This window comes from Tenrec ecaudatus, chromosome 2 (assembly GCF_050624435.1).
Source record: "Tenrec ecaudatus isolate mTenEca1 chromosome 2, mTenEca1.hap1, whole genome shotgun sequence".
Lineage (NCBI taxonomy): Eukaryota > Metazoa > Chordata > Mammalia > Afrosoricida > Tenrecidae > Tenrec > Tenrec ecaudatus.
Window position 1 is genome coordinate 303,751,106 of NC_134531.1, and position 14,034 is coordinate 303,765,139.

At 40.7% G+C, this 14,034-nt stretch overlaps 1 protein-coding gene across 1 annotated transcript in view; it reads left to right on the plus strand.

Annotated features, from left to right (window-relative positions):
- Positions 1-12,476, plus strand: part of TOMM70 (translocase of outer mitochondrial membrane 70) — a 31,179-nt gene extending 18,703 nt beyond the window's left edge. The window contains exons 6-12 of the mRNA XM_075542635.1: positions 765-972; positions 3,865-3,999; positions 5,381-5,488; positions 7,417-7,533; positions 8,760-8,857; positions 9,559-9,681; positions 10,590-12,476. Of these exons, the coding sequence (XP_075398750.1) occupies positions 765-972; positions 3,865-3,999; positions 5,381-5,488; positions 7,417-7,533; positions 8,760-8,857; positions 9,559-9,681; positions 10,590-10,743 (943 nt within the window). The 3' untranslated portion in view covers positions 10,744-12,476. The remainder of the gene's footprint in view (positions 1-764; positions 973-3,864; positions 4,000-5,380; positions 5,489-7,416; positions 7,534-8,759; positions 8,858-9,558; positions 9,682-10,589) is intronic.
- Positions 12,477-14,034: the final 1,558 nt, after the last annotated feature.

Genomic DNA, 14,034 nt, shown 5'->3' on the forward strand with positions numbered 1-14,034 from the left:
TACATCTGGCAGCTAATTGCAGGTGAACAGTGGATTCCCAGTTTCTCCAAAGGGGAGAGAAGCCTGGGGTTTTGGTACCTGTAAAGCTTCCTACCTTGGAAAACTACAGGGGAAACTACTGTCTTATGTGCCACTCTGAGTTGGAATCATCTCAATGGCAGTGAATTACTTAATGCTCTCAGTACTTAAAAACTACTATTCCAATCTGTTCATTGATTTTATTTCCCTAACTTTTTAATCTAGGGAATATTGCAATGTAATTACAGGAAAGGCTAGTGCAGAGTTACATGCCAGGCTTATTTTCTACTCAGTTCAACAACTAAAGTGAAATAAATTTTAAATTATAGTGATGCACATTTGGAAGACCCCCTAAAGGCCATCTGGTTTAAATTCATCCAGTGTAAATATTTTTACAGACACACACATATCTTCTGTAAATAACCCAGTAAAAGTAGCCAATAGAATGAAACACTGCCTGCTTTTCAAATCGTGAACCTCTGATGAGGTTTGATAAACAAGTCTTAAATGTGCTTCTTAATCTTTTAGGTAAAATTCTTGTTGTAGACGAGGGTTTCCCCCACTAAGGTATCAGGACCATTTCTGTCTGCATCAAAAGTCCTGATCTGTCCCCTAAACTCCAGTTCTACACTGGCTGACCAGTTTTTAAGGAAAGGGGGCAATTGCTTGCCGCACATATACACTGTACCAGTTTTAGAATCGGATCTTCTGAGTGAACAGTTTTGTATGCTTGTTTTCACTTTTAGCTCTGGATATTTAAAGGCCAAACAGTATATGGAAGAAGAAAATTATGATAAAATCATAAGTGAATGCTCAAAAGAAATAGATACTCAAGGAAAATACATGGCAGAAGCATTGTTACTCCGAGCCACCTTCTACCTGCTGATTGGCAACGCCAATGCCGCCAAGCCAGATTTAGATAAAGTCATCAGTTTGAAAGAAGCTAATGTAAAGGTACATTTAAATGTGTAACGTGAATATGTATAATCGAGGGAGTGAAAATTAGTATATTGAAATGTTTTTGTTGTGTTTTCCAAAATTTGCCAGAATTGCAATTGTCACTATCCAAAAAGCTGTACAGTGAGAGTGAAACATTAACACCAGTGATCTTTGTCTCTAGGTAAGGAAGGATGCCCTTAGCATCTGGTGACATCGCCATCTTTGCTAGCCTCTGCTTCAGCGGTTCTCAACCTGTGGGTCGCAGCCCCTTTGAGGCTCGAACAACCCTTTCACCAGAGTCGCCCAATTCATAACAGTAGCAAAATTAGTTTGAAATAGCAACGAACATAATTTTATGGTTTTGGGAGGTGGGTCACCACAACATGAGGAACTGCTGTATTAAATAAAGTCACACCATTAGGAAGGTTGAGAACCACTGCTATAGATGCTGCGGTTAGTTTTGGACACTGGACCGAGGACAGTGGTAATGTGATACAGTGGTACTTTGGGTAGTGCTCAAAGCTACCTGAAATATGTGGCACCACCAAAGATTTTAATAAGAATAGACTATACCCTGCCTTTATATTATCCCAAGGGGAAAAAGCCAAAGTCTAAAAATAGAGACTGGAAATACAATGGACTAGATACACCAAATGACTTTACAGCTGTGGTTTGAACAGGTTTGCATTTTGCAGGTTTTTAAAAATGTGTATGCAATGATTTCTCTTCTGGAAATTTAGGAGATTTGTTGAATGTGAGTGTAACCACCACTTATTAAAGGGGGCTTTCAAAGTTGGAAAACTATTTTTCTAAGAACTTTTAAAATCCCCCCTTGTACTATTAACAGCTGTCTTCAAGTCACGCATAATTGTTAACTTTCAGACTTGTAAACAAAAGTAGTTCTAGCTAGATCAGTTTATTTCAAAATAAGATTACTTAGTAATATTTTATTTTTACTGCTGATCTTCCTAATGGTTACAAATATTAAGTTCTCTTCGTATGTTTTTGTTATAATTGTGGAGAGAGGGCAAACTTGTTAAAGCAAGAAAACATAATATGCTTTGGACAAGCTTTCAGAGACAGCCTGTTTCTTATTGCATGCTCTTGAGTTTTATTCCATCTTTCAAAAAACACTTTAATTTTACTCGAGATTCAGCTGTGTAAAAAAAATTAATGTGTCATAGCCAACAATGAAATTACAAATGATTATAATTTAACAAGTCATTTCATAAATTCTAAATTAGTGAGGGGAACAGTATTGAAATATACTGTAGTTATTATCAGGCCAGCTTTACCCATTTTTATAAATACACATACACAAGTAACAATGAGGTGGATTTTTTGGTTTTCTTTAATGGCAAGTAGTGGTGTGCCTCTCTCACCATGTACAAAAATGAACTCAAGATGTACTGGAGACCTAGTCGTATGACCTAAAAGTGTAAAACCGAACAAAGCATTACAGGAGACTTTCGTTCCTTGGTTTAGACAGTGGCTCCTCAATATGAAATTAAAATACACGAATTGATTTTAAGGGTATATTTAATTGCAAAATTTAAAATATTTGCTTCATAGGACACCAAAGAGAAAATCCACCTACCTACAGGTCAGACATAGCCCCAAACTGTATCAGCCAGAATATTTAAAAAGCTGATTACAACTCAACAATTAAAAAAAGACAACCCAATTAAAACATAAGCAAAGATGCGGATAGATTTTTCTTAAATGAGCAAATTGCCAGCAGGAACGTGAAAAGATCTTCAATATATCAAGTGTTGGTGAGGGTGTGGTGAGGATGTGAAACGAAGCCCCTGGAAAAGCACATTGATTCCTGCAAAGGTTATTCATTGAGGCAGCATAGGACTCAAGAATTTCATCTAGGGTGTGGGCAAGGGAACTTCAAAAGGATTGGGGGGACTCCTGGTTCAGTTCCAGTTTCTACAGACTTCTTTTATGCCCCCTCATAAACATAAGAGAATTCAGTGTCTACAACTGGTCTTCAAACCTGTGGATAAAATGGAATTAAATTATCATGACATTCCCCCCCCCCCTAAACTCCTGGAAGCCCACTCAGATATAGCAACACAAAGATTTATATGTGCTTAATTGTTCATTGATAGCATAGGAAAGGAGGTTGGAGAGATGAGCTACTCACAACGAGTACAAGGAAGAAAGCATCCTAAAATTGATCATGGCGATGGTTGTACAACTCTTTAAGATGACTGAACTAGAAATGATTTTGTGAATTATATGACAATAAAATGGCTAAATTAAAAAATGGCACCATAGCAAACAGAAGTATCCCTGATGTCAACATCATTTGACAAATGGCAAAATAAAATAAGTCTACATAATGAAGCATTATTTGGTTAAAAGAAATGGAGTTCCAATACATGTTACCTCATGGCTTACTCGGGAATAGGACCCAAAAGGGCATATACTGTGTGATTCCACTTGTGTGAGCGGCACAGACAACCAACGCACAGCAAGCAGAATGGTTTCCAAGGGCTGGCAGGGAGGAAGGGCTTGGAAAGGAACTGCTGGTGTCTGGGATTCCTTCTTGGAGTGAAGAAGGCATTCTGGGATCCGATTTTTTTACATTTTAAAGGAGATTATCTTTTGAAATACGTTGAAGGGGCTCTGGCAGCCTAGTGGCCAGGGCAGCAGTTGGAAACCACCAGAACCACCTCAGACGAAGATCCGCAGAGGTGGTTCTCCGTGCCGTGGCCTCTAGAGGGTCACTGAGTCTGAAACCGCCTGATGACAATGAGTGTTGTGGTTGGATTGGTACATAACTCACAAATCATGTAACTGAGTGCTTCAGTTGCCAATAGAGCATCTATGTAAGAAAAGAAAACAATCGGGGAGAACCTGGTAAAAGATGGGTCTCTTCGCATTCTGGCTCTGCAGCTCCGGGCAAACGCGCTCATCAAGAGAGGCAGCATGTACATGCAGCAGCAGGAGCCCATGCTCTCGACACAGGATTTTAACACAGCCGCCGACATCGACCCTCAGAATGCGGATGTTTACCACCACCGGGGGCAGGTCAGTCAGCTTTCCATACCTACAGGTTTGACGTGGAGAGACAAAAGGAAGGCTAAACTGTTGGCTTCTTAGATGTTTATGTTTCTTAGATTCCTAACATTGGGCTTTATACTGTTAGAATCAAGAAAAACATCTAATTTTAGCCATATCCCGAGAACCTGATTTTATAACTCACTTGATTGTTGGCTTTGAAATGCCTATGGTGGAAGATACGTCCGCCCAACAGAAAAGCTGAAGTGATTCTTTTTTTTTATTAAAAAACATTTTATTAGGGGCTCATATAACTCTTATCACAATCCATACATATACATACATCAATTGTATAAAACACATCTGTACATTCTTTGCCCTAATCATTTTCTTTTTCTTTTTTTGTTTTTTAATCTTTTTTAATTTTAACAATTTATTAGGGGCTCATACAATTCTTATCACAGTTCATACATATACATACATCAATTGTATAAAGCACATCTGTACAGTCCCTGCCCTAATCATTTTTTTCTCCTCTTTTCTTTTTTTACATTTTATTAGGGACCCATACAACTCTTATCACCATCCATACATATACATACATCAATTGTATAAAGCACATCCATACATTCCCTGCCCCAATCATTCTCAAAGCATTTGCTCTCCACTTAAGCCCCTTGCATCAGGTCCTCTTTTTTTTTTCCCCTCCCTCCCCTTTCCCCCCTCCCTCATGTGCCCTTGGTAATTTATACCTCGTTATTTTGTCATATCTTGCCCTATCCGGAGTCTCCCTTCCCCCCTTCTCTGCTGTCCCTCTCCCAGGGAAGAGGTCACATGTGGATCCTTGTAATCAGTTCCCTGAAGTGATTCTTAAAGGGAAATTTTCCTAGTACATGAAGGGGCATCAAACATTTCTAGAAAAAGTCCATTATCTTTTTCTGTGAACGTTTTGAAGCCCCTTTGCATTTGTACAGAGTAGTTAAGCTGTATTGACGTGATCTAAAACTGATATTTTGAATCCTTAAAGGTGTTGCCTTACGTATCTCTAATCAGCTTGGAAATTGGGAAATATGCATGTTTAGTCTTTTTAAAAAGACGTTTCCTGCTACTAATGATAACATGGCAGTGTAGAGACATCTTTGCTGCAGAATGGGCACATGCGTGGCAAGGAACCATGGGCGTGACGTGAGCCAAGCTTTGGGCAGCTGGCCAGAGACAGTGTGCCAAACCCACCACGTGCAGTCGAAGGAGCAGTCGTACACTGTCCTGTGGGGTCGCCCATGGCAGTGGGCTTGGGGCCTTTCGTTTTGGTTTGGGCAATATGTTTAGCCGTGCCAGTAGAGATAGCACAGGATTCCGTACTATCTGGTACACCTGTTACCTTGGATGACTTCAGTTTATTTTATCTTAGCTGAAAATACTTCTTGATCAAGTTGAAGAAGCAGTCGCAGATTTTGATGAATGTATTAGGTTAAGACCCGAGTCTGCTCTGGCACAAGCCCAGAAATGCTTTGCGTTGGTAAGTGCCACTTTTCTGCTTATAAATACTATTATCTCTCCATGTTAATAGAAACAAGCATCTCATTGTCTGCAAAGTTATCTCATCACCTCTATTTACTGGGGTGATAATAGATTTGAAAATGTACAGGTTGAGACTTACTCTCACTCACTCTCTCACTCTCACTCACTCTCTCACTCTCACTCACTCTCTCACTTACTAATTCACTCAAAAAAAAAAAAGAAAATGTACAAGTTGAAGAGCAAAGTGAGGCTGTTTGTTGATTGAGATGCAGCTCCTTAGTTTCTCAGGGTGCCGCAATGAAGTAATCCAAAAAAGATTGGTCCTTGATTTGGCCCCTGCCCCGGCACAGATTCGCATGTCTACCAGAGACCTATGGGGAAACCAGCTTTGAGGATACTCACATTTCTGCCCTCCCAGCTCTCTTTTATTGGGCCACTTCTAAGAAAATGTTTCAGAAACAGAGTTAGCAAGTCCATTCTTAATGAAATTTAGGTTGTTCTGGTCAGTCCCATAGCTGTGAATCCTAGAAGACTTTACTTTTATGCTTGGCTCTCATAGCAAAAGACTCAAACAAGCTACCATTAAGTGCGGTGTCAGGTAAGTCCACACAGAAAAAACGCACACCAACCTGGGGCTCAAGCATTGTAAATTTAAAAAGATACAGGAGGAGGGAATGGGATTAGAGTGCAAATTCTGCGCACCCGGTGTTGCAGATTAATTTCAGGCGACAATCTGAAACGTGTTTGCAGGGTTCTCCTGTTGATAAGCCTCTGGTGGCTCTCCTGGCCACGGACCAGGGATCTAAGTAGCCATGCTACCAGAGTGCACAGGCAAGTGGATTTTTGTAACATCTGATAGCCCTTTTGACCGATGGTTAATTTATTCTAATTTTAAAATATTTTCTACTTTCTGTTTTTTTTTATTATCACTATTGGTTATCTGGTTTTGTTTTTATATGACACTTGAGGCAGGTAAATCTATAAAGATGACTAATAGTTTCCAAGGGGAATGGCAGGAGAGGTTGAGGGGAATGATGAGCTAATAATGAGTTTAAGAGGAAAATGTTTTCATTGATTGTAGTGATAGCATAATTTTTGAGATTGAACTAAATTGTTGTGAATCTTTAATAAATTGGGCCAGAACTGTTAAGAACTGGGGGAAGGGTATTAGATTAATAGGACTTATAAGTGGTAGTAAATCACATGAGATTAAAATTCCTACCTATTTTTCTACATTCCCTCAGTGGTCCTCAATTTTCCTCACGCCGTGGCCCTTTAGTACAGTTGCTCATGTTGCGATGACACCCCCCCCACACACACCAGTTATTTTTGTTGCTACTTCATAACTCTAATTTTGCCACTGTTATGAATCATAATGTAAATATCTGAGATGCAGGATGTATTTTCATTGTTACAAATTGGACATAATTCAAAGATAGTGATTGATCACAAATATATATAATTGTATATTGTGAAATATTTCTAGTAGCATGGGTAAGTCCACGCCAGGAGTATCTGCATGAGGGCGGGCCTGCCTAGAGACAGGAGCAGTGCTTAGGTTCATTCCTAGACCACTGGAAATGAGTGTTTTCCTATGGTCTTAGGTGACCCCTAGGAAAAGGGTCTTTCAACTCCCAAAGGGTCGCAACCCACAGATTTAGAACTGCTGTTCTAGGTTAGGGTTTTCGCTTTTGGCATGTGACATGTAAAGTACTGCACATCCCTATAGTGGAGGTGAAGTCTTAATGGGACATAACCTGGATCCCTGCTGTTGAGATATTTTCTTATTTGAGATGCAGCAAATTGTATTAAATTGCCTGGTTTGCTTAGATCTTTCTGTGGTCTTGCATGTCTTTTGTAATGTGCTAACATTCCATGACTTTGGAGTGCTTGATTTGACAGGCCTGTTTTGATTTTCAATAATAGTATCGCCAAGCGTACACAGGAAACAATGCATCACAAATTCAAGCAGCTATGAAAGGATTTGAAGACGTCATAAAGAAGTTCCCAAGGTGTGCCGAGGGCTATGCACTCTATGCCCAGGTAATTATTATTTTTCAGTTGCAGTCCTTTGAGGAGAATGCATTCATAAATTGAATCTTGGTATGGAAACCAGACAACATGGTTTCCCAGTTGCAGCGCCAGCAGAAGCAGATGGCAGGGAGCATGCTTTGATGCTTCCGACTCCCAGCATGGGCCTCAATCACCTTGAGAAGCTCCTGTTACACAATTTGAAAACCATGACCTACGGCCCTAATTCTAGGAATCTTAAAGCATTTTCCTCCTCATGACTACATTTGAATTGCATTTGCCCACCTTCTAAAAAAAAAACATTTACCTCAGGAGGAATAGCCAGGAAATCAACTCCCTGTTGTTTTGTTTTTAAACTCCCTGTTTTTTAAATAGTCTGGGTAGCATCCCGTTTCAATTTTTCAAAAATTAAATTATTTTAGAAGTATTCCATGATTTAAAATTGAAGCTATGGAAAATAGAATTTAAATTTGAAATAGTTTCACTTTGTAATTATCGGAAATTTTAAAAAAGATTATGAAATCTAAAGCAGTCATTTAATTGAAACTGATAAGCATTCTGTAACTATAGTTGTAATTCTCCTTCAAAATAAATTATGAATGATTGTTTCTCCATTTTAAAAAGTTACTTTTGCTAACTACATAAGTCAGTCATCTCAACACTCTGTATAATATGTTTTGTTATTACAAAATAAAGTGTGTATGTTTAACTGGTATATTCCTCTTACTCTAAACCAGTGTTAAATTGGTTTGTTATGCTTTTAATTTCTTTATGCTACCATTAAGCTTAAGTTTCTCAGACTTTGAAAGAATGATAAGAACATTGATATGTGTGATGTGTTCTATTTAGGTTCTATATGTCACTGCATTAGGGATTGAAACGTAGAAATTCTCTTACCTCATTTTAAAATAATCTTATTTATATAGTGTTTTAAAATTCCTAGACAGAGTGGTGATAATAGAAACAGCACTGGTTGCCATCTATGTTGTATTTAATTACTTGTAAAAGCATGTGCTGTAGTGATTTTACAAACTGGGAAGTTGATGTTTCCCTCAGTGTTACACAGAGATCTATAACCATGCCCTGCAACCTTCTTAAGGAAGGCCTTCCATTTGAAACCAGCTTGCACCCCGAAAGTGTCATTTGGTAACGAAGGAATAAGTTAAGTTTAATAAACAATGTACTTGTTAACTGCATATGTTGTCACCGTACTATAACCGAAGCATCTCCTCACATAGGCGTTAACAGATCAGCAGCAGTTTGGGAAAGCTGATGAAATGTATGATAAGTGTATTGACCTGGAGCCAGACAATGCCACAACATACGTTCATAAAGGGTATGTGTTCCTGTTCTCTTGCATGTGGAGACTTAGGGTCTGGCCATTGAGGAAAGGACTGACGTAAGTTGTTTATGCTTGCTTTAAGTTTGATGCCCGTTCTTATAGAACACTATTTTTCCTCAGAGATAAGATTTTTCATTTCAGTTCTGAGCATCCTGTCAAGTATCACCCGTATCAGAAATAGGAACATGAATAATCGCCCCTCCGTGAGTAGAGCAGTCACCAGAAGCTTCACCTAAGTGGAGACTTTGATGGTTATCGGTGAATTAGTAATAATGCCCAGGCAGTCACAGACATTGTTTCCTCTTACCATGGGGCGCATGATAGAGCCTGTACAAATTATGCCAACCCCGTATATTTACAGAGGAGCCCTAGTGGCATCCTGTTCACACATTGGGCTGCTCATGACAAGGGCAGCCGTCCGAAACCGCCAACCACTGTGAGGGACAATGACCCGGCTTTCTACTCGCAGAAGAACACACAGGAAGCACACAGGAGCAGCTCTGCCCTGGCCTGTGGGGTCATACTGAGTCACCATCGACTCAGTGACAGTGAATTTGGTGTAGATTTTTTAGTATTATGGTTACCTACTGTTTTAATTTTGGGCTCTGTGTCGATTATCAATTGTGTAGATGATGAATTCCTTGGATGCAGAAGTTGATGCTAAGCCATGGTCACCTGTCTTTTTACATTTGTAGTTTACTTCAACTTCAGTGGAAGCAGGATCTGGATAAAGGTTTGGAGCTGATCAGCAAGTCTATTGAAATTGACAACAAATGTGATTTTGCCTATGAGACCATGGGGACTATTGAAGTACAAAGGTAACTTACAACATGTGTTCTCAGGAAAATTTTGACAATTCCATAGACTCGTGTTTTCATCTCATCACAGATGTTACTGTCAATAGCCATTACATGTTTTTGTCTTTGGGGTCAAGCTTCCAACGAAGTGAAAAATTAGCCTTGGAAAACCACAGGGGCAGTTGGACCCCATGTTGGTTCCGATAAGATGATTATTTCCTAACTCTTGGTTTCCCTGTCAAGCACTCTGATAGGCTGTGTGAACCCACCCGGCTCTGATATATGCTCAAAGGATATCCCGCGGTGTGGCTCTTCGAACTCTGGTGCATCTATCTCCCGCATCACGCAGGGATCTCACACATGCTTCCTCCTCGATGGTGGGGGGGGAGGGGGGTTCCTTCTTCCTGAGGCTGCTCCTTCTTAGACCCAGCAGAACAATAGAACTGACTAATCCCTCAAGTAGGGTCCTCTACACCTTATTTGCGTGCTTGGGCCCAGTACTTGCTTTTGTTGTAGTGAAAAGTATGTTGAGATAGGGTTAATAACAATTCACGTGGGCATAGTCCCAAACCATTGTAGCTTGGCAGCAAGACTATAGGAATGCTAAAGGTCAAAAAGCTGAGCCAAGAGAGGGAACATTGCCAACCTCAACCAGTGAGCACTGCGGCCGAAGTTCAAAAACAGTGGCGAAATGACTAGCTACTGACTAACGTTAGAGTCTCCCATTGTCTACTTTTTAACGTGTGCACTCGGGATGGGCCCCAGGTACTGCATGAACTCATCTGCCTCACAGACAGAGCTAATCCTTCTGTCCATCTAATAGAGATGGACAACACCCAACGCACCTTCTTGTTGGAACCTAGTGGAAACATAACGGTCAGGCTCCATGTAACATTTGTGTCTGATGTTTACAATTTCTGTTCGTTTAGAGGAAACATGGAGAAAGCCATCGACATGTTCAACAAAGCTATCAACCTGGCCAAGTCGGAAATGGAGATGGCTCATCTGTATTCACTTTGTGATGCTGCCCACGCCCAGACAGAAGTTGCAAAGAAATACGGATTAAAGCCGCCAACATTATAAAGCTGGGGAGGGGGGAAAGTGGCCCTCTCTTTAGTTTACCCTCCCTCCTCAATTGAACCCTGCAGACACTGTCATGGACTCTGTTGAATGGTGGAATTTAGTGACTCCGCTCGTGGTGTTGTCATTTGTTACATCAGTTTTTTGTTCGGTGTTGTGGGCGTGGCTGTTGAAGGGAGCGTGTGCAACAAAAGCTTAAATCCCACCACAGGGCATTTTGGTCAAGTTGCAAAGAGTGTAAATGAAAACGGGCCATGCAAACAAAAACTTTGATTTGCTGATTGGGGGTGGGTTGTATTCTTGATAATTTTTGTCTGCTTTCACCGGTATGTATGTATGATATGTGACTATTTTACAGTATCTTGGTTTTTAAATGAGCATAAATGATCCCTGTCAGAGGGTTTTGCTTTCTCAAGGAAACTAAAGTTCAAATGGGGGGTTGTTTCTAAGATGACAGAATTGAGAGCCCCTTTCACACATTGTCAGCATGCACACTTTGGACTCGACAGAACTTTCAAGTCAGTGACCACTGTTAGTCCTTCGATCCCTCTCCCCTCTACTGGATAATGTGCATTGTTCTTGAACTCCACCATAGCCAGTTTTTATAGTAAATTATGCAGAAGCAAAATGCTCTGAAGATACATGTGCTGGAACACTGTTGGGAGAGTGGACCATGCAAGAGGTTTAAGAGTAAATAGAGGTGTGTTTATAATTGTCTTGCTATTTCTGTACTGAGTACTGGATTTAATAATAGTATACTTTTTAAAGAAATTACAGGTTGGTTCTGTACATGACCTAAATAAAGATGATATATGTGTGACAGAGGTATTTAATTAGCTTAAAATTTCGTATGCAGATAATGTGTGGTCAAGAGGCATCAAAAAAGACCGAAGTCCTAGAGCCAGAATCACAGTATTTTCTGAACCATTACTGTGCTTCCGCCTGGGCTGCGTTTGAGAGTGATTCTGAAGCCAGTGCTGTGAAGGATGCGGATGGGGGTGCGGCACGCTTTCACTGTGGAGAGACCCTGGGGGGTGTTTTTGAGGGCTTTTGTTTAGACATTGTTGTCCCTACCTCCTTCCTGAGAAATAGCTGTTTGCCAGCTGCTGCTCTCATAGACGCCCCTTTGCTTCTGTGCTGGATTGGTTTTAGATAGTCCAGGCGGGGTTGGGGTTATCTAATTTCATATAATAGAGCAAACCTTCACTTTTACTTTCCTATGTTAGTGTCGGGGTAAAGAAGTATTTTCTATCTTTAAAAGGGTGCTTTGAAACCAAAAGGATTTTGTCTGCAAATGTGATCTTTTGAGAAACTTAGAAATACTAATTTACAAAGTCAGCTTTTGGAAAGGGACCCTGTAAACTGGGGAAGAAGTCACGATCATTCCAAAAGGTTTAAGTAATGGCACATTGGAGAAACCCGCAATGTTGTTAAATTACGTGTCTACTCTGGTAACCCCTGAATACAGAAACGTTCCACATGTAAATGGCCTTTAGCATAGTTTCATTTGCATGGCTGTATTACGCTTACCCTGACCTGCACTTGGAGTTAGGTAGGAAACACACACGCAGAGGAGACGAAGCATGTGCCATTCAGTACTACCATTGCATACCCCCTGGGAATTCTCTTACCTGCTCTGAAATTTTTTTAAATTGAAGGCTACATCTGTCTGTACCTTTTCTTTTGTAAATGACCTCACATGTAAATTCACCAAATAAATATGCCTTTCAAGCTTTTCTATTTTTTTAAATAGGCAGTTTTGAGTAAAAGTAGAATTGGATAATTAGAATTCATATTGAGTATAGGAATGGGCTTTACATGGGAACCATAGTGTCGGGTGTCTGAGAAGAAAATTTAATGTCTTCATGGGAGTGATGCTCTCTGGAAAGCGGGACTGGTGAAGCTGCCCTGAGATGAGTTGGCAGAGTCTGCTCACTCCATCCCACACCTGTTCCTCACCTGTACAGACATGTCAAACTTGGAGGAGAGACTTTATCTTCAAGCTGGATTCACCAGTGCATTTTGATTTTAGTTTTGCCATTAGTAAGTGGTGAGAATGGTTAACATTGATCAGGTTTGGGACCACCCAGAAATATGCCTTGGAGAAGGAAGGGACCAGGGTTTCCTACCAAGAGCTGAGCTACGGAAAACCCTACATTGCAGTTATCAATGGAAGGGTGGGGGGCGGCCGAGCCGTAAAGGGGTTGCCGTGAATTGGAATTCACACAGTACTGGGTTTTGACTGGTATGGATACATTTAGATTCCAGATTTTAAAGTGAAACCTGGGGGACTTTGAACTTTCTGGAGTCTAAAGTTGTTTAAAAGGATCCTTGTCTTTGCAGAACTGCTTTAGGTGAAAGTACATTAGGTTCTTCTCAAGGTTTCTGTACAACTTGTCCAAGGAAGTTGAATACATTTTCAACTGTTAGTGTAGATTGGGTTGTATGTGGCTTCTATAAGGGTTGAGTGATAAGTACTAGCAGTTCTCTGCTAAAGTGATTTTATTATTAAAACAATAGTTGGTACTGGTTTTGCCATGTCAACACTGGTAGGATGAATAAAACTTCTAAAAGACCCCAGCTTATTAGGGTACATTTTCAGTGAGGTTACAAGTGTGCCTGGAGGGAGGGAGGTTGGAGGCAGCACCGGGGAATAGGACCACAAGCTAACGCAATGTCAGCAGTCAGGAGCTGCAAGAGACAGTGTGTCTGCTGGAGCCCCTGGAAGCTCCTGCGGTGCTTTGATGTTCTGGAGTTTTAGACTTTGGAAGCTGCTGTTTGTAGTAATACCAGCCACAGGAAAGGAATAGATGTGCCCTTGGCCATGTGTACGATGCTTATAGTGTCAGGAGAGTCCAGCGCCTGGGAAAGGGCATCGGCAAAGTGCTAGATCAGTGAACGAGGAAGAGACTCGAGAAGGATGGGCACAGTGGCTGCAACAATGGGCTCTAACAATGTTGGAGATGGCATAGCGCCAGACAGTATTTAGACCTGCGCCTGGCAATACCTGACCACCAGGAAGATCATGGTTTTATGTGTACTTCAGTGCTAGCGATGAGTATTCCCTAGTGGCATGCAGGCTAACCATAGGTCAGCAGTTCAAATTGGAGAATGTATATTTTTGCCGCAATTGAAAGAAAACATGAATAACGAGTACTAGAGGAAAATGGATTGTGTGTTAATGATTGTACAGCTTTTCCTGATAGCTGGAACTGTTGCATGATAAGTGGCTGAAGTGTTGACACTGCTAACTTTTACAGGGCAGCTCCACCCTGTCCTGTAGCGTTGCTGAGC